General features: G+C 43.0%; 1 protein-coding gene and 1 non-coding gene across 9 annotated transcripts in view; both read right to left on the bottom strand.

The window, feature by feature from the left end:
- Positions 1-27,933, bottom strand: part of LOC118511695 (disintegrin and metalloproteinase domain-containing protein 10) — a 69,145-nt gene that overhangs the window by 13,924 nt on the left and 27,288 nt on the right. For all 8 annotated transcript variants that reach the window (XR_004906173.1, XR_004906172.1, XM_036055098.1 and 5 more), the window contains one exon: positions 21,677-21,700. Coding sequence is in view for 6 of the 8 variants with exons in the window: in XM_036055098.1 (XP_035910991.1) it covers positions 21,677-21,700 (24 nt within the window). In the remaining 2 variants the exon portion in view is untranslated. The remainder of the gene's footprint in view (positions 1-21,676; positions 21,701-27,933) is intronic.
- Trnan-guu lies at positions 25,723-25,796 on the bottom strand. The gene has a single exon. It is a non-coding gene; the product is annotated as a tRNA-Asn (tRNA).

Raw genomic sequence — 27,933 nt, 5'->3', positions numbered from 1 at the left:
TTTCTTTTTACTTTTTTTTGCTGTTGCTGTCCAATGTACTATAAATCTTCCATATACCATTCACATTGGTCTATCAATCGAGTTTTGCTGGCATCCTGTAGTTGAAGGGAATCGAAGGATATGAGAAGCAAGAAAAAAAAATGAAAGCATTCAGCAGTGAATTGAAATCATTCAACGACAAAAAGAAATACAATTAGGTGACGAATGAATATGAAAATGCAATTTTCACAGAAAATCTCAACCCGATCAGTTTTTCCCGCCCTGCCTGGAGTGTCATGGCGAAGCAAGTACTTCTTCGGTTACGTATTCCAATTTTGTAGCAGGGGCTACTGTAAATTGATTGCACTGAGTACATCCGGAAGTCCGGCTCGTTTACCTTTAGCTGATCATCCGTGAAATCGATCGATTTTTTTGTCCAAAGCCAAGTAAAATGGGAAGGAAAAGCAAAAAGGATTGATGAACGCGAAAGGTGCTTTTCAAACATTCATAAAAGTTGCTACCGAGAAGGAACGTTCATTCCACACACTCACTACGGTGCGCTCTTGGTTGGTTTTCGACAGAACGACGGTCGCAATGGTGCAGAGCAGTTAAGCTGCAACTCTGAAGCAAGCCAGAACTGTTACTTTGTAGTTGTCTACTAGCACACGCAGCAGTGGGAATGGTCTCGTGCAAACAAACGGAGTGTCTTTTTTCTGCGTATGCAACTATGTAGTGTTCCGAACCCGAAGTTTTCCCCACCGCACACGTCGTCGTACGGAAACCGTTGCAAATTACCACGCTGCCGAGGAGCTGCAAGCAAATTCTATTTGCCAGGTTTATTACTATTTGATGGACACTAATGCACAGGCCCGGCTCAGTGAGGGCTTACGGATAGATATCCGCTTCGCCGTTTGGGTGGCCATGGAAACAACAACCCCTAGAACCTCTATTATGGATGAAAGAAGACAAATGTGAAACCACCTTCCGAATGGGTCTCTCGCTGCATCGAAACATGATTCGACATATATGTGCAGTGTGTCGATACATGTCGTATCGAAGCCGAGGTCAGCGGCTAAGTTTTCTGCTGGCCATAAATGTGCGTCCTATCCATGTTTGGGCCCACTGTTCTGAGCTATTTTGTTTTCTGTCCTCGTGTACCCCATCTGATTTGAGCAGCTCTCTATAAAGGATTTGTTCCCTCTCTAATTTCCAACAGTTGCGCCTGTTATGCGCGAAGGAAGAATACACTTAATGTTATTATGTATTAATGTAATTGTTTCAGACTAACAAAGTTACACCTGCTCTCACATTGATCGTTTTCTTGTTAAATTAACCCGATAATATGATAACACAGTCTTTTAATGATCTATTTTCTCTTCCGACATCTATTGTGCTTCACTAGCCAAGGCTTCCTTGACGATATTGCACCCATTGCGTCACAACTACTACCGTATTGCCGCTTATTACATCTCCCGCTATACCGTGCAATAGGACAGAACGGGTGGGGTGTGGTATCTTCATTTCCAGACGACCCACACAGCTTCGAACACCGCCATGTACACGAAGATGCTTCCAGCGAGTGAATAAGCAACAACAACACTGACGACTGTCGTTGGCAGGTTTGTACGCAATTTTTCACTTTCTTATCATTGCCGGTAGGACAAAGCCACAGCCAATGGACAGGAGAGTATGATGGAGAATGATAAAGAGACAGCTGATTATGTTGCGGAAGGTTTGATCGGTAGAAACCCCAGAAGTCCCGGGGCACCAGATGTGGATGGAGTTTGATGGAGCCCGAGCCAGTCCCGAGAGCGCTGATGAGAATGCGTCAAACAGTGTTGAAGCGATCCCGAGTGGCTCGAAGGAAGGATGGGATAAATGAACCTAGACACTAGCGTGTTTTACTGTGTCTTGCTTTTTCACTATTTGCGTCTGTCAAACAGTAACCAACCAACAGTGACGGTCGGAAGCAGTTAGTTGCTGCATATTTTCCATGTCTAGCCACTAGGCATAAAGGCTACACATGCGTACACAGAAATATATTCTCCGCGGTTGAGAATGCCTGAACATGTTCGAGGACGTTAGGCAGGATAATATTTCTGTAAAAAAAAATTCTACCGTTTTATTTTCTATAAAATATGTTAAAGTAGGAATGGGCACAATATCATCACTGTGATAAAATTATATATATGATGAGTTTCGATTTAGATTCGATATACGGCCGTAGCACCCGGTACATAAATTGTCGTGATAAAGTCTTTTGGATTACTTGTGGAAGGCCTGGAACGCTGGATTCTAAAAGCAGACCATATCAGATTCACACAGACCAAGAAGCAACATAAAATGTCCGGTTTGAAATTTGCCAATAACAAACTTGGCTTGTACTACTGGTACTTGGTGTTGCTCTTGCACTGAAACTTCTGCCTTATTTGACTGTTTGAATAATGGGCGCTGGATAGACAGACCAGGCTCCTCGTCCCATCGAGTTAGCAACTAACCCTGCTAACTCTGCTACCAAATACACTATCGGACCTGGCTCTGTAGAGATTTTACTGGTTGTGATATCGTGATTGTAGAGCGATAGATGTAATACGTCTGGTTTCTTTGCGAGTGTGAATTCAATTGTCCTTTATTCTTATGCATTAATTAGAGTTCATTACAAATTCATCATGATTCATTTCTACCCTATAAACATTTTCGTAATTCGAACATTCCGGCCACCAAGAATGAAATTCTTTAGAGTAATTAATAAACAAACGTGTTCGAATTATTATTCAGGTGAGGTAGTAGGTAACAATGCTAGTCGTGCTGTCGGTCGCACGATGTACTTGTTAGGTGCCGTTCGTAAAGTGACGACACGGATGACGTCGTCCTTGCCGGGATGGAGTTTAACAATGCGCCCCTTTGGCCACTCGGTGGGATGAGCATTATCTTCTCGTATAAGGACTAACTGATTTTCTTTAAGCTCAACTACTGACCTGCTACCGAACGACGATCGTGCTTGTAATTGTTGTGTATATTCCCTTTGCCATCGTTGCCAAATAGATCGTACATAGCGTTGCACTAACTGATACTCGTTTAAACGATTAGACGCAATGTTAGTGTAATCAATATCGGGAACAGATTGCATGTTACCTCCGATGAGGAAATGGCCTGGTGTGAGCACTTCAAGATCACACGGATCTTCTGACATTGGAACTAAGGGTCGCGAGTTTAAACAGGATTCGATCTGTGTTAACAATGTAAGCATATTTTCGTAGGTTATACTTGTTGTCCCTATGGTTCGCAGTAAATGATGTTTCGCTGATTTGACCGCTGCTTCCCAGAGCCCGCCGAAGTGGGGAGCTCGCGGTGGTATGAAACGCCATATCATGCCGTTCTCCGCACACCAATTGAAGATGGATTTACGATCTTCCTCATTCTGCTTCAGCATTTTGTAGATACGATGTAGTTCATTTGCTGCTCCTTTAAACGTTGTAGCGTTATCTGAGTGCAGCTCCTTCACCATTCCTCTGCGTGCTACGAAGCGACGAAGTGCTGATAGAAATGCGGTTGTTGTCAAATCGCTCACCAATTCAATATGTACAGCTCTGGTTGAGAAACAGACGAAAATTGCAATATACGCCTTGCTTGGACCGCGATTCCGAACATTTGATTTGATGAATAATGGCCCACAGTAGTCAACGCCGCAAACGGAGAATGCTCTGGTTGGGGTCACTCTTGACTCCGGTAGATCTGCAACACTTTGTTGGATTAATGTTGGTTTGGCCTTGAAGCATTGAAGACAGCGATGGTAGATTGATTTCACTAGACTTCTTCTTCCTGTCACCCAAAATCGTTGTCGGAGCGTTGCTAGCAAAAGTTGCGGTCCGGCATGTAATAACCGGAGGTGATATGCTGTTGCTAAGAGAACTGCCATAGGATGGGCGGCAGTTAGCACGATGGGATGTTTAACCGAATGCGATGCTGTCATGTTGCCTAGCCGGCCACCAACCCGAAGCACTCCTGTTTCGTCCAAATATGGTCTCAGCCACTTCAGTCTTGATGCTCGGGATACCTGTCTTCCTGTTGTTAAGGCGTGGATTTCGTCGTCGAACGTATCTTGTTGGGCGAGTTTACATAGGGCGATTTCGGCTTGATGAAGATCTTCAGTTGTGATGGTTGCTTGGACGATATCTGTATCAGCTACATCTCGTTTGTTTTCGGCACGACACCCCTTTGGATGTTGTGAAGAATATGCCTTGGTTCTCAGGCACCGCACGTATTTGAATATGTATGCTACCACACGGCGAAGTTTGTGGTAACTTGAATACCTAGCGAAGAGTGTGTTGGAGAAGGCTCGTGCGATAGTGGTGCAAGTGATGGGTTGAGCAGCCTTCCGCTCTTCATCTGCTAATTCACCTTCATCGTTAGACGGAATAAACGTTGGCCAATTGCTTTCATTTTGTGCCAACCAATGTGGCCCGTTCCACCACCGGTGTCGATTGATCAGATCCTCAGCTTTTACACCACGTGAGATATCGTCTGCAGGATTGTCCCTTCCAGGGACGTGCTTCCAGCTCATACCGTCGGTGTCCCGTTGAATCTGTGCAACACGATTAGCCACGAACGGTTTCCAGCGACTCGGCAGTGATTGCAACCAGTATAGTACCGTGGTGGAATCAGTCCAGAAATACACCTTGATGTTGAATCTCGTTGCGTTGATGATCTTCTTGTAGAGTTGTGTGGCTAACCTTGCGGCACAAAGTTCCAATCTTGCTATTGAATGCGTATTTGTCAACGATACGACTTTAGATTTTGCCGTTATTAGTTGTACTGAAACATACTCCTTCGTTTCTGCACGAATGTACCCGCATGTTCCATAAGCTGACTGTGATGCGTCTGCAAACATGTGTAGTTGAACGCTACGTGCTTGCACCAGTGAGACGAATCGAGGTACTCGGACCTCTCGCAATCGGAATATTCCTTGATGGTATTGATTCCACTCCTCCTGAAGCTGTGGTGGCAGCTTGCTATCCCAATCTAACGCCGTTCCGTTCCTCTTCAGAGTCCATAGACGTTGCATAAACATTTTTGAAATGATTATGGTGGGCCCCAGTAGCCCGAGTGGATCGAAGATCTTCGCGATGAATGATAATGCTTGGCGCTTGGTTAACGACATTGGTGGAGGTGGTAAATCTACTTGAAACCGAAATGCGTCGTTTCTTGGTTCCCAAACCAAGCCTAATGTTGAGACGGAGTGATCTTCTAGCTCGTGAACGGATTGTATTGCTATATTTTCTGCAGGAATGCCTTCTAATGCTTCTGGACAGTTTGATACCCATTTTCTAAGCACCATTCCTGCTGAATTCAGCATTGCAGTTATCTGAGTTACTTTTTTTACCACATCTGCGATATTGCTTGCTCCAGATAGAAGATCATCGACATAGAAATCGTGCAGAACAGGATCGACCGCATCAGGAAAGCTCTGCTGATGATCACGTGCAATTTGTTGAAGTGTTCTGGTGGCTAAAAAGGGTGCTGATGCTGTACCATACGTTACTGTAGCCAGTTCATAAGTAGAGATTGGGTCTGTGGTGGATTTTCTGTATCGTATGCGTAGCAAACTTCGATCTTCGGGGTGATGTAGTATTTGGCGATACATTTTTTCGATATCAGCGGCTATAGCTATGGCATGTGTACGGAATCTCAGGATGATGGAAAACAGATCTTCTTGGACAATCGGGCCTACTAGTAATGTGTCATTGAGGGAGTAGCCGGACGAGGTCTTGCATGATGCATCAAACACTACCCTAACCTTGGTAGTGGTACTGGAATCTTTGACGACAGCGTGGTGCGGTATGTAACAATGTTCGATTGTATCATCTACAGGCTCGGGAAGCTTCTTCATGTGACCGAGGTTTTCGTATGCTTCCATGAATGCACTGTAAGCTTTCGCCATTTCAGGATTGGATCTCAATCGACGTTCTACGCTCAGCAAGCGCCGATCCGCAATTTCTCGTGACGCACCCAGGGTTGCACCGTTAGTAACATTTCGGGGAAGTCTGACCACGTACCTGCCCGAAGGTTCTCGATTTACTGTTGATGTGTAGTATTCCTCACAGTAATTTTCCTGTACTGAGAATGCTGGTCCGTCATCAACAGTTTCTAGCTCCCAAAAACGTTGTATCATGGCTTCGAGTGGTTCTGATACGATGGCGGCACTCAATAACGCAGTCCTATTGGATGGTGTTTTCTTGTGCGTTGCATTTCCGGCAACCACCCAGCCAAACGGTGTTTCCATAAGCCATGGTTTGCCTGGACCAAGTGCTCGTTTGCGGCCTGTATGCAGTTCCCAGAAGGCCTCCCCACCAATTACCACATCGATCTGGCTTGGAGTGTGGTAATTTGGATCAGCCAGTGTAACGTCAGGAATCTGCCATGAAGAAACATCAATTGGAGCCGAAGGAATGTTCGAATTACGAAAATGTTTATAGGGTAGAAATGAATCATGATGAATTTGTAATGAACTCTAATTAATGCATAAGAATAAAGGACAATTGAATTCACACTCGCAAAGAAACCAGACGTGTTTCATCTATCGCTCTACAATCACGATATCACATCCAGTAAATTCTCTACATTTTGGTCCTTCGAACCGGATTGTGTGTCGTGACTTGTATCCTTGTACAATAGTGAATTAGGGCACTACGTGTTACCAATTCTCATCCAGTTTTGTGCAAGCCAGTTCCGGTTGTACTAGGCTTACGGTGTAGTACAATCATCGCCCCGCTATCAAGGGCACGAACATTGAGTATCCTACTCTACTGTGAAATTCACGATACCCATCCATCGTGAATTCCTTTCGAATCATCGCGTCTGTTCGTTTCAACATCCGTGTGTGGTCACTCTGCATCAAGAGATCGAAACATTCCCACGGAGTGTGCATGTATGTATATGCGTGTGAGTGTAACTTTCGTACATCGTTAGTGCTGTGCTCAGTGATAGAACAATATTGTGAACAATCATTATCACGGACCTTCCTGCCAGCCGATTACTAGTGTGTTTTTGTGTCATCCGTGCTCGCGTGTGAAAGTGAACCGCGTTCCGTCAACGCAGACTTCCGTGAACAATCGTCCTTCTCATCCGCTTTATATTTCGATAATTGTGTTAGTGGAAGCGTCGCTTCATCCAAGCTTCGGTCGACAACCTCATCACCATCGCGCGCCAATTTCATAGCGTCATCTCACCACCATCTTGTAAAGTAAAGGTGTTGTTACTACTGCAACCGTGCTAAGTGAATCGCGTACTTGGACTTGCGTACAATTTTGCATACAACAAAGCTTTCAGTGCGTATCGAGTGCGAAATATTTCATATTTCACTATGGACAAAAAAATTAAAAATGTTCTGTTGAAGAAAAGGCAATCCGAAGCATATATTGCGCGATTAGAGGATTTTATGTTGAGGTACGATGAAAATCAAGTCGATGAGTTGTCCACATGCCTAGAACAGTTGGACTCACATCATAATAGTTTCATCAACGCGATCGGGAAACTAGAGGAACTAGATGACAAAGAAGATACTATTGAAGCGTGCATCAACGATAGGTGTGATATGGACGAACGTCATAGAAAGTTGCGTGGTTTCTTCCTCAAACATAAACCAATGGAGAACCATACAGTGAACAATTCATTGCTGCTTTCGAGCACCGCAGCTCTAAACAGCTCAAGCACAGTGAACATTCGTCTTCCCAAAGTCGAGCTACCGACTTTCGACGGTGATGATACAAAGTGGTTGACTTTCAGAGATCGATTTGTTGCTATGATCGATTCTTCGCCCGAAATCCCACCGATCATGAAGCTGCAGTACTTGCTCGGTACCTTGAAAGGTGATGCTGCTCGGCCGTTCGAGCACACATCGTTGACGGCTGACAACTATGCCGTAACGTGGAAGATGCTACTGAAACGATACGACAACAAACGCATGTTGTGTCGCGAGTACTACCGGAGACTACATTTCCTTCCATCGGTGGACGGAACCAACGTGGATGACCTAGCCTCACTCGTGGACGAATTCACGAGAAACGTGAATGGACTTCGGAAACTGGATCAACCCGTGGATTCTTGGGACGTGCCGCTGATAAACATCCTGTTCTTAAAACTGGACTCCGAATCACTATTGGCTTGGGAACGACACTCGTCAACGTCGCCTCAAGATAAGTATTCGGAACTAATCAGTTTTTTACAGGACAGAGTTCGCATTCTACGATCAACACTCAACCTGGAAAGGAGCAAGGAGCTGGTTGCGATCACGGTGGCCGGGGTGAAACACAAGTCGAGTGCCGTGGTCAAAGGAACTACATCATCCCCATCACATCGTCGTTCGCAATCCTATGCTGTGACCACAGGGCGTGAGAAGACAGTCACAGTGAAACCAACATCGTGTTCATTGGGTTGCTCGGACCGACACCCACTGCGCACGTGCCCAGCATTCGATAGAAAGTCGGTGAAGGATCGTCGGGACATCGTGGCAAAGCTGCGGTTGTGTTTCAACTGCCTGTCAATGGATCATCAGGTTCCTGAGTGCAATTCAAAATATTCGTGTCGGTTTTGCAACGCGCGTCACCATACACTGCTGCATATTACATCACCAGCACCAACAACCACACCTTTCGGTCAACCGAATTTTCCGGCAAAAATCAGCATGTCAGCACAATCAGATGAGGTCCAGGAAGGCGACATGGTATTACTAGAAACCGCCATAATCACCATTGTAGACGACCATGGCCAGCAAATCAAAGCACGAGCGCTGCTAGACTCCGGATCTACTTCAAACTTCATCACGGAGTCATTGGCTAAACGTCTGCAAACGCCGCAGAAAAGGGTCAACATCGTCATCACTGGCATTGGGCAAGCAGTACAGCAAGTTAAAAACTCTATCGTGGCTACTATTGAATCTCAAAATCAAGAATTCAGCACTAAAATGGAATTCTTTATTTTAAGGGCACCCACAGCAGACATTCCTTCGGCTCCAATTGATGTTTCTTCATGGCAGATTCCTGACGTTACACTGGCTGATCCAAATTACCACACTCCAAGCCAGATCGATGTGGTAATTGGTGGGGAGGCCTTCTGGGAACTGCATACAGGCCGCAAACGAGCACTTGGTCCAGGCAAACCATGGCTTATGGAAACACCGTTTGGCTGGGTGGTTGCCGGAAATGCAACGCACAAGAAAACACCATCCAATAAGACTGCGTTATTGAGTGCCGCCATCGTATCAGAACCACTCGAAGCCATGATACAACGTTTTTGGGAGCTAGAAACTGTTGATGACGGACCAGCATTCTCAGTACAGGAAAATTACTGTGAGGAATACTACACATCAACAGTAAATCGAGAACCTTCGGGCAGGTACGTGGTCAGACTCCCCCGAAATGTTACTAACGGTGCAACCCTGGGTGCGTCACGAGAAATTGCGGATCGGCGCTTGCTGAGCGTAGAACGTCGATTGAGATCCAATCCTGAAATGGCGAAAGCTTACAGTGCATTCATGGAAGCATACGAAAACCTCGGTCACATGAAGAAGCTTGCCGAGCCTGTAGATGATACAATCGAACATTGTTACATACCGCACCACGCGGTCGTCAAAGATTCCAGTACCACTACCAAGGTTAGGGTAGTGTTTGATGCATCATGCAAGACCTCGTCCGGCTACTCCCTCAATGACACATTACTAGTAGGCCCGATTGTCCAAGAAGATCTGTTTTCCATCATCCTGAGATTCCGTACACATGCCATAGCTATAGCCGCTGATATCGAAAAAATGTATCGCCAAATACTACATCACCCCGAAGATCGAAGTTTGCTACGCATACGATACAGAAAATCCACCACAGACCCAATCTCTACTTATGAACTGGCTACAGTAACGTATGGTACAGCATCAGCACCCTTTTTAGCCACCAGAACACTTCAACAAATTGCACGTGATCATCAGCAGAGCTTTCCTGATGCGGTCGATCCTGTTCTGCACGATTTCTATGTCGATGATCTTCTATCTGGAGCAAGCAATATCGCAGATGTGGTAAAAAAAGTAACTCAGATAACTGCAATGCTGAATTCAGCAGGAATGGTGCTTAGAAAATGGGTATCAAACTGTCCAGAAGCATTAGAAGGCATTCCTGCAGAAAATATAGCAATACAATCCGTTCACGAGCTAGAAGATCACTCCGTCTCAACATTAGGCTTGGTTTGGGAACCAAGAAACGACGCATTTCGGTTTCAAGTAGATTTACCACCTCCACCAATGTCGTTAACCAAGCGCCAAGCATTATCATTCATCGCGAAGATCTTCGATCCACTCGGGCTACTGGGGCCCACCATAATCATTTCAAAAATGTTTATGCAACGTCTATGGACTCTGAAGAGGAACGGAACGGCGTTAGATTGGGATAGCAAGCTGCCACCACAGCTTCAGGAGGAGTGGAATCAATACCATCAAGGAATATTCCGATTGCGAGAGGTCCGAGTACCTCGATTCGTCTCACTGGTGCAAGCACGTAGCGTTCAACTACACATGTTTGCAGACGCATCACAGTCAGCTTATGGAACGTGCGGGTACATTCGTGCAGAAACGAAGGAGTATGTTTCAGTACAACTAATAACGGCAAAATCTAAAGTCGTATCGTTGACAAATACGCATTCAATAGCAAGATTGGAACTTTGTGCCGCAAGGTTAGCCACACAACTCTACAAGAAGATCATCAACGCAACGAGATTCAACATCAAGGTGTATTTCTGGACTGATTCCACCACGGTACTATACTGGTTGCAATCACTGCCGAGTCGCTGGAAACCGTTCGTGGCTAATCGTGTTGCACAGATTCAACGGGACACCGACGGTATGAGCTGGAAGCACGTCCCTGGAAGGGACAATCCTGCAGACGATATATCACGTGGTATAAAAGCTGAGGATCTGATCAATCGACACCGGTGGTGGAACGGGCCACATTGGTTGGCACAAAATGAAAGCAATTGGCCAACGTTTATTCCGTCTAACGATGAAGGTGAATTAGCAGATGAAGAGCGGAAGGCTGCTCAACCCATCACTTGCACCACTATCGCACGAGCCTTCTCCAACACACTCTTCGCTAGGTATTCAAGTTACCACAAACTTCGCCGTGTGGTAGCATACATATTCAAATACGTGCGGTGCCTGAGAACCAAGGCATATTCTTCACAACATCCAAAGGGGTGTCGTGCCGAAAACAAACGAGATGTAGCTGATACAGATATCGTCCAAGCAACCATCACAACTGAAGATCTTCATCAAGCCGAAATCGCCCTATGTAAACTCGCCCAACAAGATACGTTCGACGACGAAATCCACGCCTTAACAACAGGAAGACAGGTATCCCGAGCATCAAGACTGAAGTGGCTGAGACCATATTTGGACGAAACAGGAGTGCTTCGGGTTGGTGGCCGGCTGGGCAACATGACAGCATCGCATTCGGTTAAACATCCCATCGTGCTAACTGCCGCCCATCCTATGGCAGTTCTCTTAGCAACAGCATATCACCTCCGGTTATTACATGCCGGACCGCAACTTTTGCTAGCAACGCTCCGACAACGATTTTGGGTGATAGGAGGAAGAAGTCTAGTGAAATCAATCTACCATCGCTGTCTTCAATGCTTCAAGGCCAAACCAACATTAATCCAACAAAGTGTTGCAGATCTACCGGAGTCAAGAGTGACCCCAACCAGAGCATTCTCCGTTTGCGGCGTTGACTACTGTGGGCCATTATTCATCAAATCAAATGTTCGGAATCGCGGTCCAAGCAGGGCGTATATTGCAATTTTCGTCTGTTTCTCAACCAGAGCTGTACATATTGAATTGGTGAGCGATTTGACAACAACCGCATTTCTATCAGCACTTCGTCGCTTCGTAGCACGCAGAGGAATGGTGAAGGAGCTGCACTCAGATAACGCTACAACGTTTAAAGGAGCAGCAAATGAACTACATCGTATCTACAAAATGCTGAAGCAGAATGAGGAAGATCGTAAATCCATCTTCAATTGGTGTGCGGAGAACGGCATGATATGGCGTTTCATACCACCGCGAGCTCCCCACTTCGGCGGGCTCTGGGAAGCAGCGGTCAAGTCAGCAAAACATCATTTACTGCGAACCATAGGGACAACAAGTATAACCTACGAAAATATGCTTACATTGTTAACACAGATCGAATCCTGTTTAAACTCGCGACCCTTAGTTCCAATGTCAGAAGATCCGTGTGATCTTGAAGTGCTCACACCAGGCCATTTCCTCATCGGAGGTAACATGCAATCTGTTCCCGATATTGATTACACTAACATTGCGTCTAATCGTTTAAACGAGTATCAGTTAGTGCAACGCTATGTACGATCTATTTGGCAACGATGGCAAAGGGAATATACACAACAATTACAAGCACGATCGTCGTTCGGTAGCAGGTCAGTAGTTGAGCTTAAAGAAAATCAGTTAGTCCTTATACGAGAAGATAATGCTCATCCCACCGAGTGGCCAAAGGGGCGCATTGTTAAACTCCATCCCGGCAAGGACGACGTCATCCGTGTCGTCACTTTACGAACGGCACCTGACAAGTACATCGTGCGACCGACAGCACGACTAGCATTGTTACCTACTACCTCACCTGAATAATAATTCGAACACGTTTGTTTGTTAATTACTCTAAAGAATTTCATTCTTGGTGGCCGGAATGTTCGAATTACGAAAATGTTTATAGGGTAGAAATGAATCATGATGAATTTGTAATGAACTCTAATTAATGCATAAGAATAAAGGACAATTGAATTCACACTCGCAAAGAAACCAGACGTGTTTCATCTATCGCTCTACAATCACGATATCACATCCAGTAAATTCTCTACATTTACTCTACATTTACATTTTACATTCTAGAAACTGTTGATGTGTAGTATTCCTCACAGTAATTTTCCTGTACTGAGAATGCTGGTCCGTCATCAACAGTTTCTAGCTCCCAAAAACGTTGTATCATGGCTTCGAGTGGTTCTGATACGATGGCGGCACTCAATAACGCAGTCCTATTGGATGGTGTTTTCTTGTGCGTTGCATTTCCGGCAACCACCCAGCCAAACGGTGTTTCCATAAGCCATGGTTTGCCTGGACCAAGTGCTCGTTTGCGGCCTGTATGCAGTTCCCAGAAGGCCTCCCCACCAATTACCACATCGATCTGGCTTGGAGTGTGGTAATTTGGATCAGCCAGTGTAACGTCAGGAATCTGCCATGAAGAAACATCAATTGGAGCCGAAGGAATGTCTGATGTGGGTGCCCTTAAAATAAAGAATTCCATTTTAGTGCTGAATTCTTGATTTTGAGATTCAATAGTAGCCACGATAGAGTTTTTAACTTGCTGTACTGCTTGACCAATGCCAGTGATGACGATGTTGACCCTTTTCTGCGGCGTTTGCAGACGTTTAGCCAATGACTCCGTGATGAAGTTTGAAGTAGATCCGGAGTCTAGCAGCGCTCGTGCTTTGATTTGCTGGCCATGGTCGTCTACAATGGTGATTATGGCGGTTTCTAGTAATACCATGTCGCCTTCCTGGACCTCATCTGATTGTGCTGACATGCTGATTTTTGCCGGAAAATTCGGTTGACCGAAAGGTGTGGTTGTTGGTGCTGGTGATGTAATATGCAGCAGTGTATGGTGACGCGCGTTGCAAAACCGACACGAATATTTTGAATTGCACTCAGGAACCTGATGATCCATTGACAGGCAGTTGAAACACAACCGCAGCTTTGCCACGATGTCCCGACGATCCTTCACCGGCTTTCTATCGAATGCTGGGCACGTGCGCAGTGGGTGTCGGTCCGAGCAACCCAATGAACACGATGTTGGTTTCACTGCGACTGTCTTCTCACGCCCTGTGGTCACAGCATAGGATTGCGAACGACGATGTGATGGGGATGATGTAGTTCCTTTGACCACGGCACTCGACTTGTGTTTCACCCCGGCCACCGTGATCGCAACCAGCTCCTTGCTCCTTTCCAGGTTGAGTGTTGATCGTAGAATGTGAACTCTGTCCTGTAAAAAACTGATTAGTTCCGAATACTTATCTTGAGGCGACGTTGACGAGTGTCGTTCCCAAGCCAATAGTGATTCGGAGTCCAGTTTTAAGAACAGGATGTTTATCAGCGGCACGTCCCAAGAATCCACGGGTTGATCTAGTTTCCGAAGTCCATTCACGTTTCTCGTGAATTCGTCCACGAGTGAGGCCAGGTCATCCACGTTGGTTCCGTCCACCGATGGAAGGAAATGTAGTCTCCGGTAGTACTCGCGACACAACATGCGTTTGTTGTCGTATCGTTTCAGAAGCATCTTCCACGTTACGGCATAGTTGTCAGCCGTCAACGATGTGTGCTCGAACGGCCGAGCAGCATCACCCTTCAAGGTACCGAGCAAGTACTGCAGCTTCATGATCGGTGGGATTTCGGGCGAAGAATCGATCATAGCAACAAATCGATCTCTGAAAGTCAACCACTTTGTATCATCACCGTCGAAAGTCGGTAGCTCGACTTTGGGAAGACGAATGTTCACTGTGCTTGAGCTGTTTAGAGCTGCGGTGCTCGAAAGCAGCAATGAATTGTTCACTGTATGGTTCTCCATTGGTTTATGTTTGAGGAAGAAACCACGCAACTTTCTATAACGTTCGTCCATATCACACCTATCGTTGATGCACGCTTCAATAGTATCTTCTTTGTCATCTAGTTCCTCTAGTTTCCCGATCGCGTTTATGAAACTATTATGATGTGAGTCCAACTGTTCTAGGCATGTGGACAACTCATCGACTTGATTTTCATCGTACCTCAACATAAAATCCTCTAATCGCGCAATATATGCTTCGGATTGCCTTTTCTTCAACAGCACATTTTTTATTTTTTTGTCCATAGTGAAATATGAAATATTTCGCACTCGATACGCACTGAAAGCTTTGTTGTATGCAAAATTGTACGCAGGTCCAAGTACGCGATTCACTTAGCACGGTTGCAGTAGTAACAACACCTTTACTTTACAAGATGGTGGTGAGATGACGCTATGAAATTGGCGCGCGATGGTGATGAGGTTGTCGACCGAAGCTTGGATGAAGCGACGCTTCCACTAACACAATTATCGAAATATAAAGCGGATGAGAAGGACGATTGTTCACGGAAGTCTGCGTTGACGGAACGCGGTTCACTTTCACACGCGAGCACGGATGACACAAAAACACACTAGTAATCGGCTGGCAGGAAGGTCCGTGATAATGATTGTTCACAATATTGTTCTATCACTGAGCACAGCACTAACGATGTACGAAAGTTACACTCACACGCATATACATACATGCACACTCCGTGGGAATGTTTCGATCTCTTGATGCAGAGTGACCACACACGGATGTTGAAACGAACAGACGCGATGATTCGAAAGGAATTCACGATGGATGGGTATCGTGAATTTCACAGTAGAGTAGGATACTCAATGTTCGTGCCCTTGATAGCGGGGCGATGATTGTACTACACCGTAAGCCTAGTACAACCGGAACTGGCTTGCACAAAACTGGATGAGAATTGGTAACACGTAGTGCCCTAATTCACTATTGTACAAGGATACAAGTCACGACACACAATCCGGTTCGAAGGACCAAAATGTAGAGATTTTACTGGTTGTGATATCGTGATTGTAGAGCGATAGATGTAATACGTCTGGTTTCTTTGCGAGTGTGAATTCAATTGTCCTTTATTCTTATGCATTAATTAGAGTTCATTACAAATTCATCATGATTCATTTCTACCCTATAAACATTTTCGTAATTCGAACAGGCTCATATACAATATATCGAAGCTTAACGATTAGTTTCATTTCAGCACATTTAAATGGCTAATGCAACGTTAAAACATTATTGGAAAACACAATAGCATCTCACGGTTATTAGAACGCTTAAGGTGATCGCTTCTTAAATTATCAACTACAATTATAACCTTCGCGCAGCAACTGTGCAATGCATTTAATATTCACCAATGTTACCTCTCCAGACACGAAAAAAAAGTCGATGCAAAAAATGAAAAAGTTTCAGTGCTGCGTCCCATGCTATTAAGCCACAAACTCCATCTTAACCTTCCACGGTAACACACGCATGTGTGTTCGTAAGCGATCGCAAAACGATTGCACAATATCTTCTCTTTTGGCATCTTCATTGCCATCGTTCATCTCAATGCAACGCCACCGCCAGACGCCGTTGTGAGACCCGCGTAGCGTGCAAATTTTTTATTGCCTCAGAACATGCCAATTTCATAAACGAGATGCAACGGCTCAGCCCATAGGCTTCACAGTTTCTCCCATGGTTAATAAAGATACATAATCCGATTTAGCTAACAACGAAAGCAAAATGCTTTGCTAATAAAATTGCTGCTATTGCTTAGTCGCTTTTCGCTATATCGATGAGGCAAGGTCGGGTTTTGGTTTCATAAACGAAAAATCTTTTCATTTGAAGCACTTAAGATGAGCGTTACGTATCAAGTTACAAACAACATTTTATTCTATACTACTCCTAAATTTATATATAGCAATATGGCCAGGCCATTCTTCATGAATCAATTTTACAAAACTATTACACCTAAGGAACTCCAGTAATGTAACACAGCCATTCGTGCTTCACTTTTTTACTTTATTCTAAAAACGATGTTGAATGAAATTCGCAACGGAAAATAAAAGAAAAGAACTCAAATCAAAGTAATGCATCTCGGTCTCGTGCAATGTCCTCAAAACGTCTGTGCCAAGTCGCACACAGTCTCTACCCATGGGATCATTCTTCTGTAATTCATTTTCACATTTCGCTGAATAGAACCAGCACAGGCACCAACGAGTGCTGCTGCGACGACTAAGTCAACCAAGTTCTGCAATGTCGTACAAAGTGCAATTGCGCTTTTCCTCCCCATGTGTGTGCATTTTACCCTTCACCAATCACACCCCGTCTGTCTGCCTTGACGTATTATCACAGGTTGCACTGTATAGAGCTTTTTCATTCACAACTTCGACAGGTAGAGCACACCATTGAGCGAACGTTGTTCGGGTTCATTTTAATGCTTGCCATTACTTTGCTACAGTTCAGTTGCGCCATCTTGCGTAACATGATGCCCGCTTTGTTTTGCGTCTCCATGTATCACACATACACTCGGGCAAACATCTCATCGCATTAAGCTCTTGACTAAAGCAAAATGCAGAAACAACCCGAAGAAGAGATGCACTTTTCCCTTCACCAGTGAAGCGTTGATGACTTTTTTTTATTGTTGGCCCTGCTGGGTTCTTATCGCCAGTGTGCATGCTTTCTTTGCAAATGGACAACACGAAATGCAAGCGAGCAAACGCCGAAACGGACTAAAAATATCAGGGTCAGTGTGTCACATAACAGGCGAGTACGAGGTACACCTCCATGTGCAGAAATGGCATACGACGAGGTATGATACCGCACCAACACACACCAGGTGTTGGACTTTTCGCCCTGTGACCTTTTACAATTTCCTTTCATTAGAATGTGCATCGGGCTGTTAACATTTCCTTGACACATTTCCCATTCGACCCACATTGGTTCTTCCGAACGATGAAGGCGAAATATCGTGAACAAACTAACTGTGGAAATGTGGATCCAGCAACAAAACACAACGAAAAACAAACAACCGTAATCACCGAAACTATTTATTCGGGAAATTGTTTCCCAAACTACAACCACTAACCCACGTTATCAGCCACTGGACGGACCAGACTTGTTGGGCATCTCCTCTCTCGCACTCACATAATGCATTCTCTCTCATGGCTGGAAATTTTCCGCAACATATGGGAAGCAATGACAGCATAGTTGAAAGAGTTTTTCCCCTTTTTATGGTTACAACTGTTTTCCACTGCTAATCTAAAAAAAACTGCAGCACAACAACATCCACCGGACCTGAGGATCTGCGATATTACAGGCACCGACCAGAGGGCGAAGGCATGCAAACAACGTAGAATTCGAAATTCTAGCCTTATCTCGGTTAAAGTGCAGGGAGATAGATGGCATGCCCGGTTCTCCCAAAGGACGGCAAGCAAACGTTTTAATGAAATTATACGAATTTAAAAATTCACACAAAATTTGCCCAGAACTGCTGGATTCGGGCTGCAAGCCCGTTCAAAACTTTTGCTCTGTATCATTTTCTCCCACTACTAGTCTTGTTCGTGTTTGAAATCCAGACATATAATTATGCTTTAGTTTTTTCCGGACTATCATACCCGCAGCAAGACAACAAGACAAAAACCAATAATTTCAGGCATATTTTTGCGCGGGCTCAGAAAAAAATAACTTTACCGAAATGCGCTTCTTTCAGCTTGTTTGCAGATAATGGCCAATTGGGTGGAAATTATTGCTATCAGCATCAGATAAATTTCTGTTTAAAAAACAGATGACTTGCAGCAAACTAAACAAAAAGTTTACTTCAAAATTTTAAAAGCCATAATTTTCAATTTGTTCAGTTTTCTTTGACCAACATTCTTCGCCGTGGCCATTCCAGCAGTTCTACCACTAATGCCTAGGTTTGTTATGCATCGGTGGGAAAGAAAATTACTAACACGGAAGGATTAACATGTTTCACTGTTAGGTTTCTCTGGATCGATAGAAAAGAGGAACGCTAAATTCTCTCGTAACATGTTCAGCTTAGGAAGGATTAAAATAAGCGACGGCAGCGTTTACAATTCTGTCGAGTACGATAACAGCAGTATTGTATAATACATCTTTGCCATTTTGTAATTTATGATACTTTTCTTGGCGAAACATATGTTTCTGTTTAATACAGGTTTTAATGAGAAGTGCACAAACTATTTCAAAATATAGAAACAACAATCAACAACGAAACAGTTACGTATTAACCTTATAGAGCACATGGAACATAAAAGAAAGAAAGAATTTCAACGTCAATTTTACATTTTTCATCGAAATTGCGGTAGCTGTATTGCTCCACTCTGTGTCATTCCATTGAGGTGTGCTGGCTGGTCAAGTGCAATTTTGATGAAATTTCCAATTCAATGCCTTCCTCTTGAAGCACGCGCTAGCGGTATCCACATGGAAAGCCTGGTGCTGGTTGTGCCTTGGGCCACGGAAAAGGTCACGGTTCGTAAGTGAATTTAATTACTAAACGCAATAAGTTGCGCTACATGCGTTACTGTGCAACTGTGTAAAACCACCATTCGCACGGTGCAATTGCGTTCACGACGACGCCCTCACGCGCGCACACGAACGAATGTCATTAGTGTGAGCATTAGAATAATTGTTCCCCCGGCCGGCTGGAAAGCCTGTACCGCGCCGAGCTCTCTTATCGTGACGAAAACGTTCGTGCACAGCTTCTTTCGTAGCCGGTCAAGCAACGGCACGCTGCTTAGCAGTGTCTTTAGGGGAATTATGAAGAGTGCATTACTGCGCAAACCCTGAAATAAAGTGTTTGGCCCTGAATGGCATCTCTGATAACAGAATTGCAATAGTTGACAAGTGCGGCTTCAGTTAGCGCAGTGAATCGAAAGTGCACGTGTGAGTACACCGGTGTACATAAATAACACCGGTAGCTGTGTGTTGCATGTAAATGGGGTTCGGTCTGAGCTGATGATGGAATGTACAATGCGAAAGTTTCTTCAAGAACATTGTGCTGTTCTCTAGAGAGACAAGCTGTTATCGTTAGCAAAAGGACGAGAGTATTCGACAAGAGGAATAAAAGGGATGATTGGAATAACTACACCGGTAGCTCGCCCTTACTTTGACTTTCACAAGTTATCCAATTAAAGCTACAAAATTTCGAACGATTCTTAAATTTGCGACGGGCTCTTTTGGTGTGCGGTAAATCTTGGAGATAATAGCAGCACAGTATCTACACTCTTACTATATCTACATTGATATAAAATCCGCATGAAGCAGTGTTAGAGAAATACTATATGATGCGATGGACACTTTAGAATCCTGGCCAAGCGTAACGGGCTTCTTAAAATGAGAATCACCATCATCACGTCACATGTCAGATGACAGGTAATGGAATTAAGCCAAGGTCCTTTATTGACATCAAAAGCCAGCTCTAGGGATATTGGCATGATGTTCTTTTATTCAACCTGGCCTTAAAGAGAATCATCTGAGCCTTGGAGCTAGAAACTTCGGGGACAATCCTTTATACGCATATGATAACATCGATTTAAGAGATTTAATACTGTTCAGCATATCAATCGCCAGCAAGACAATCGCCATCTACATAATTTCTATTCCTAATATATGAATTGTGAGAAAATTATCGCGTCGAAGAATCATCACATAATTTTAAAACCCGAATAAATTTCAAATAATTATAATTGTTATTGTATAGATTCTAACCGATTTATGATTAGAAATACTTCTTCTTCTTTTGCTCAACAATCTCCAGAGGTCTCGCCCTGCCGTTTCTGGCGTTCCACGACTCGATTTTTTTATATAATACTCACTTAAAAATCAACAAAATGAAGCTTGTTTTGGAAGGAAAAAGGATGAAACACTTCGAGTTGAAATGTAGAAATATCGCAACAGGTTGGTGAACGGGATTTAAACGGGTGCGTAAAAATAACATGACGCAACAAACTTCAAACCCTCTAACCGTTAAAGCGTTACCATAGCATTTTGCAGCAAGGATTGTTCGAGTAGCTTAAAAGGTTCCAAGCGTTTCCAGAGCCAAAGGAACAAAAAAAAAAAAAAAAGAAGCAGTACACAAAAATCAACATACCAAGCAGGATAGCAGGAACATAAATACGAAAAGTTCCAACGAAAGCGGTGCTGTCTGTGTTTTCTTCTCATCGCTGTCAAGCGAGATCCCATCTTGGTTTGCCTTTCGGCAACGATCGATAGAGAAAAGATCCATCCATCCTGTCATTTTGGGGCCCAAGCCTACACATCACACAGATCGGAAAGGTATTATAGCCAACAGGCCCATACCAAGGGAAAAAACGGCAATTTAAATATTCATACCAACAACAAAAAATCCAACCAAAATGGGGTGTGGAAAATTTGAATAAAATTATTTCATCGATACGCACCACACACCAGACACAAGCTAAGGATTCTTTTTATGCTTGCCTATTTTTTGTTGTCCTTTCGATTGCTGACAAGAAATGAACAAAAGCTACCATTTTGAAATCAAATTCTAAAGAAAAGCGTTAAGCGTGTATCCTTGTTGCTGGAGAGCAATTTAATTTTAAACCCATTTTGTCTCATTAGTCGATGTACTCGACTCGATCGTAACGTATGTGTTTTCACTGACGTACACGTCAGTGAAGCCGTCTAACGAGCATAAATTCAATTGACACCCACAACGATCAGTATTTGAATCTGCTTTAAGCATCCTCATGTCATGGTCATACGACAAAACACTTTCTTCGGCAAACTTCAAAGCAAAGCTCCCGAGCCGATCACGAGCCGAAAGGATGTTATTGCAATTATTTAAAATTGATTTTATTTGCTCTTCTTGATTGCTCCAAAACGGAGGCAATATCGGCTCATCGGTGGAACTTATTGGACAACTTTATGCAGGGTTCATCGTCTATCAAACTAAATTTAAAAAAAATCTTTCTTGTGCACTGACTTTTTGGGCCTTGAATTAGAGTTCTTATACACGTATACATACCTTTTCTTGATTCTCTTACGTAACCTGAAAAATAAAAAGAAAAAAATGCGATTAGTAATAATAAACGGTGAAAAAAATGCCAGGAATAAGTTCCATGATTAAACCTTTGATTTGTGTACCTTTCCCCCTCTTATCTTCACTCTCGCATTTTGCATATGGCTTAATTTTACTGCAACATTTAATATGCATTAAGACCAAAACCAGACGTCTGACGGCGCAAATCTTTACATTACATTTTGGTGTCTCGTTTGGATGTCATGAAATTGCAACGTTAAAAAACCACCCCATACTTGTGCATGATATTAATGGATTCACAACGCAAGCAAACGAGTTTTGCTCAATTTCACATTCAGGATAGAATGGCGGAGAATGAAACGATACACAAGTTTTCCTTCTCAGCTGCATTTGTTTGCAAAATGGATGTCTCGAATAAAGTAAAAGATAATGGTTGGGAAGTGAAACTCTCCCAGCAGCAGGGATGAGAGATGCACGATATTTAAAACACCAAATCCCAGACAAAGTGACAAGGCATAAACATGGCTTTGGATAGCTCCCAATGAAAGCCACATGAAATATGTATTGCATGAAGTAATTTCAGTTTATGATGCCGGAGAAAGCGAAAAGGAGAGGGGGGAAAAATGGAAAAGATCCAGGACCCACATGAATATGCAACGATGACAGAGGTGAGAGAAGTTTAGTCTCGGGTTAAGACTCGAAACTGCACAGGACGCTCTCGAGACTAACCACGAAAGCTTCGTATACGTATGAGGGGATAAATTAAAAAAGTCCTTGAAAATTGTTCGTATTACTTCCCTCGATCTTTGGGAAGTCGCGTACAGACATAATTCTAGAACTGTTGTTTTGGACTTCTAAAGGCGGACTATTAAAGAAAACTAGCTTCTCGAACTGTAATATACTATTACCATAGCAAAACAACAGCAGTACTCCTTATTAATCTCATTGAAAGTTCAGGACGAAACGGAAACACTCGTCCTCCAGTGATTCGCACAGTTTAGATTAATGATTTCCTTCATACGTCCCCAGTCCTTCAACATCACAATATTTCTTCCCGGAATGCAATATTGCAGCAAAGTGGAAGCTCCATAGCTCTCCAATGAAACCAAGCAACATAACTGAAACTATTCGTCGGCAGCTGACAGCAGAAGGAAAAACAAAAGCAAATCTTCTGCGAATATATAAAGTAGTTTGCGCGCTTTTCCTTATCCACACCGCGAACACCATTCGACGAACTTTAGTTTGACATGGGGAAAAAGATTGTTGCCCGCTGGAGCGCTGGAAACGATGCAGACTTAGATGAAGTGCAGCAACGCCCGGCACCAACCAAAGCTACTGATGGCCGTGAGCAGTGTTGTGCTGACGAAGACACTAAGCACCCACAGGCTACGATCTTGCGCCAGAGAGTTTGTGTGAGTTTTGAGCTAAACAAAAAATAATAATAAAGTTCCACCAACAATGCCGCGTTCGGAATGGGACAAAAAGTTGATGCTGATGGGCCACCGAAAAGCTGGCAGTACCATAATAATTCACCGCCAAGTTACGCTGCGAGTGAGATTGTTTTGTTGGCTTTCCTAAAGCAGGAGGAGTTTTAACTTTTGGGACATAAAACATAGTGCCAAAAGTTGTCCAGCTACTTTGGCCCTTCCCTTTCACCAGTGATGATGAATGATCGAGAGATGCAAGGTTTGTAAAAGAAATTCCTTTTCTAAATAAGGAAAATAAAATGCATTCGTTATTCCCGGAATATCACGGCATGTCACACTAAAGTTGACAATATTAAAAACTTGGTATGGTATTTGAGTTTGAGGTGTATCGTTTCAAGGTGAGAGATTTGCATAAAATCATTGAAACAAAATTAAAAATATATACCGACATTTACTGCACATATTACGTATTTTAGTGCACGTATTTTAGTTGAAGTCACAAAGTTCAAGCCATTCTTGGGCTTTCGCACTTTTATAGGCGAAGGGACAATTTTTTATAGAACTAGAATCAGTTTCACTTTCGAAACACCTTTGAAGATGAAATAGATCCTAAACAGGTAGAAGTGGACACAAATATCTTAGTCCAGTCATGGATAGATCACAATTGATTTGAAAATTAGCTGGAAATGTTTTAAAAAATCATGAACTACAGTAAAAAAGGCCTTCCTCTAATAGCATGCTTTTTCGTCCGTGGCTCTACAACCTCTAGAGGTTATATGGCCCGACTATTACAAGAACCTTTTACTTAATTTGTCAACATCCAGATATTTGATATGCGATCCAGTCGTGTGGGGATCGCCGTTATTACCTCTCAAAATGTACTTGGTATACTTATAAGGTATATCTATTCCTCAAGTTTCAGATAACTTAGCAGTATTATATATTACTTAGCTATATTACTCAGTTGTTATATATTAAAATACCATCTGAGTTAGAAACAGATTTTGAAAAGACAATCAAATTCATACAATACTCGAAAAAACTCAAGTATGCCAGATAGCTTTTTTTATTGTAAGTAAACATGCCTTTATCGCAACACATGCGGTGTTAACAAAAATACATTGAAACACGTTTTAAGCCCCCAAACAATAATGTCATTAAAAAAAAAATGTGAAAAGAACAGCGGGACAAATACATAAAAGTAGCTTCTCCTCGGTAACGTTCAGTTGATGTGCGCCATAATCGAACGTGAATCAAAGCGCCGGAAAAGCACACCTTGCAAGCACGAAACGCACCGTTTGCTTCTAGCTTGCCAAAGACCTTGACATGAAAAAATACGCCGCAACCGCCTGTCTAGTGTTTCCCTGCTACCTTACCCCCTTCCCCCCACATCCCCACCCCACAACGATTTTTTCGTACATTCATTACTTTTCACCCTCTGCCTCGCGCAGTAGGCCAATGGCGGCAAAACTGATTATGTTTTGGCCTCGTGCGAACCAACCGGGAAGCCAGCTCCGGAGACCCACAGAGAGCACACCACACCGTACACATGGTAGTGTTACGCTGGGGTCTGTCTGTCAAAACATTGCGCGAAACATTGGTACACAGCAGCTTGTGGATGTATGCATCATCGTCATTTCTTAAGTTTTCGAACAAATTTTAACGAAGATGCTTCCAGAGAAAGATTGGAACGCAAAAAGAAAGAAGTGTGCTGCACCAAACGTTAAGCGAAAGAGATCGAGAGAGAAAAAAAATCCATACGCAGCAGCAAGGGAAAAACCGTTTTGGATTTTCTTTTCATAAAATGAAAGCACTGACGGCAAAACTCACACCAACACAGGCAGGGTGGTGCATACATGGCAGAAATGAAACAACTTCTTCTGAAGTGTTCTCTCCCTCGGAAAACCTTTGCTGGTAAAACAATGTTTGTACTAAAAACCTTGGAAACCGAGGCGGCGAAGAAAGTTTAGTCATCGAATTTCCATGCGCCTACATAAGGTACACTCCTACACTCCTGCGAACTTGCGTAACAATTTTTGGAAGGGAGGAGCAATTTATATTTGTTCCGTTAGTGTATCCCATTGATTTCGAGCGAAAATTTTAATCAATCATTACATCTGTGACAGACTTATTTTCAAATATCGAATGCCAGTTTCGAAAGAACTGTAAAGTAATTAAAAAAGTTAAGTGTAAAACAAAACACTCAATAAATGACGATCGGTCGTGTTACATATCTTGCCGGCGACCTTATCATGTATGACGTCAAAGCAACGCGTAAAACGAAAGATATTATTAATTACTTAAGTAAGTAAGTAAAAACAATACGGCCAGGCCGTTCTTTATGAATAAAAAAAAAGTAAGTAAGTAAGAAAGTAAGTAAGTATATTGCTTAACATACTATTGATGTCCAACGTTGCTTAATTTGTAGTCTGTAAGATCCAAAGGTATACGTAATAAATAAATATCAATCAAGGAAGAAATACTTAGCCAGATTCTCGTCACTACAGCAAAACCAAGCAGGAACACGTTGAATCAATTTGTTAGGTAAGTTGCTTGTAAGTTAACCTTTACACAGTATTACTGTTGAGAGCAAAAAGATTTTTCCGCCCCCGGGTGGACTCGAACCACCAACCTTTCGGTTAACAGCCGAACGCGCTAACCGATTGCGCCACGAAGGCACTTACGCTCTCCGCTTCTAATGGCGCTATTTCAGCCTGCAGTGTCAGCAGCTATGCTTTACCGTTTCTTCGCGAATAACATGAAGGAGCATTAAAACGAAAGAAGTACACCCAAGTGGGGCGAATACCTTTATATTTAGCTGTTTCTTTTTTATCTTAGCAGCAGTAAATATGCGAACTTTTAATCACAAATAAGTTTGAAAATTTCGTATTTTGGTTAGATTTTTTTTATTCTAATGATTTAGACCAGTTACTAAATTGACTTACACAATGTCGAAAACAAAACCAAAGTCCACTACTTATGCTCAGTTAAAATATGTTAACATTATTTTAACCTTCTATACAGTTCGTTAAAATTCTGACCGTCTGCTGCAGGCTTCGTTCAAATTGTGCAAGGGGCTAAATGAAAAACCGGCCCTCATCAAGAGCACGCCAACCATAATATCATGCCGTGAAAGTGAAAAAATACCACGGCAAATTGTGGTTGTTTCGTTGTAGATGATAACATAAACTTGCTCCGGCATTGAGCACATACATCCTCAACCAAACAACAACTCAAATAACAACGCTGGGAAATGTTGGCAAAAGCCTTAAAAAATTGAGCAAATAAAACTTTAGGGGTTTTAATTAGCGATTTCCTCTGGTCCGCTGCTGGGCGGATAGACGCGCGGACAGTAGGGCGACCGCGCTTGACGGAAACCTGATGGAAGGAGATCCTGCTCTGCTTTTGCTTAGGATGCCGGGCGTTACCATTACACGGTCTGCATTTGCGTATCAACTTGTGTTGTGGTGCCTGTGTCTTGCGCCCGGGGAAGTTTTGACTCGTCTACAAAAACATAACTCCGTCAAACGAGGCACGGGAAAACGTATGTGTGTATGTGTATGTTTGGAGGTTTTTACTTCACAGCAGCAGTTGAGTTCTCAGACCGCTAACACTGCCACCACTGCTTATCAACTTGCTTTGATATTCATACGCAGAAATGAGAACGAGATATACATCTGGACAGTTCCCGACGCTGGGCACAGTCTACCGTACTAAAGAAATAATGCTTTAAGCTGTTTTGTTAGTTGCTCTAAAAAAATTTGCGGATTATGTACATAGCAAAGGAAAAAATACATCTTTTATTTGTACATTTTGAAGTTGCCAACTTAAAGACTTTTCCCACGCGGTTATTACAACTTTAAGCAATACATTCAACAAGTAACAACGGCCAATGCACTGATATATTTATTCTTCCAGAGGCATTTACACAACATAATCACCACACCCACCATTGTTGTCCCGACCCACCAAAAAGAACTTCGTGGAACAAAGCGACTCTCCAGAGATAAATTATTTACCCACGCAAGCAAAATCATAATATGCGTGCGTGTAACGAAAGACAGGTTATCCTGGGAACCATCTTTCACCAAAAATGAGCGTTTTTGCACAAACACATAACACATAAACGCTACTTCTCGAAAGAAGAGCGTCTTCTTTGTTCGGAATGATCCTATGGACACGTTGGATTAATCCATGCCAGACTTCTTTCAAAGCATACATAGAACATCCTAATCTGCAGATAAGACAAATGAAGGTAACGAAAGCTTAGGACTAAACGAATTCCCAGTAAATGGGAAAACATGTTGATTCTTGGAACAACATTAAGAGTCCAAGATTACATGCCTGCTAGTATTGCTAGTAAGAGCAATAATATATGACAGTAGGAATACATCTCATAAACGAGATGAAATAATTCCAATTAGGTGGCAGAAAATAATGATATCGTAATTTTCCATATCCAATTGATACTCTCAGTTCACTTAGCTCATAGTTCATCACTACCAGACTATCAGATATCGAAAAGAAGCGAATGAGGACTTAAGATCAAAGTATCTAAAACTATATGATAAAAAACTGTATATATGTACTTTTGGTTATGATATACGAGGACCCAACAAATACAAAACAAGCGGGAAGTTTTCAGTGTTTTTTTTTGTGAGGACTTCAGAAATCACTAAAAATGTGTGACAAGGGACAGATTCCACCCATTGCTATGAGGCAGACCTATAAAATGTAGCAGAAATTGATGTGAAAAACCGAGCCATTCTGTTGACCTGTTGGCTTTATCTTTGTAAAACTTTTAACCGTGGGTAA

This window comes from Anopheles stephensi, chromosome 3 (genome assembly GCF_013141755.1).
Source record: "Anopheles stephensi strain Indian chromosome 3, UCI_ANSTEP_V1.0, whole genome shotgun sequence".
Classification (NCBI taxonomy): Eukaryota; Metazoa; Arthropoda; class Insecta; order Diptera; family Culicidae; genus Anopheles; species Anopheles stephensi.
Note: the sequence above shows the minus strand (reverse complement) of the source record. Positions and strands in the feature narration are given on the sequence as shown.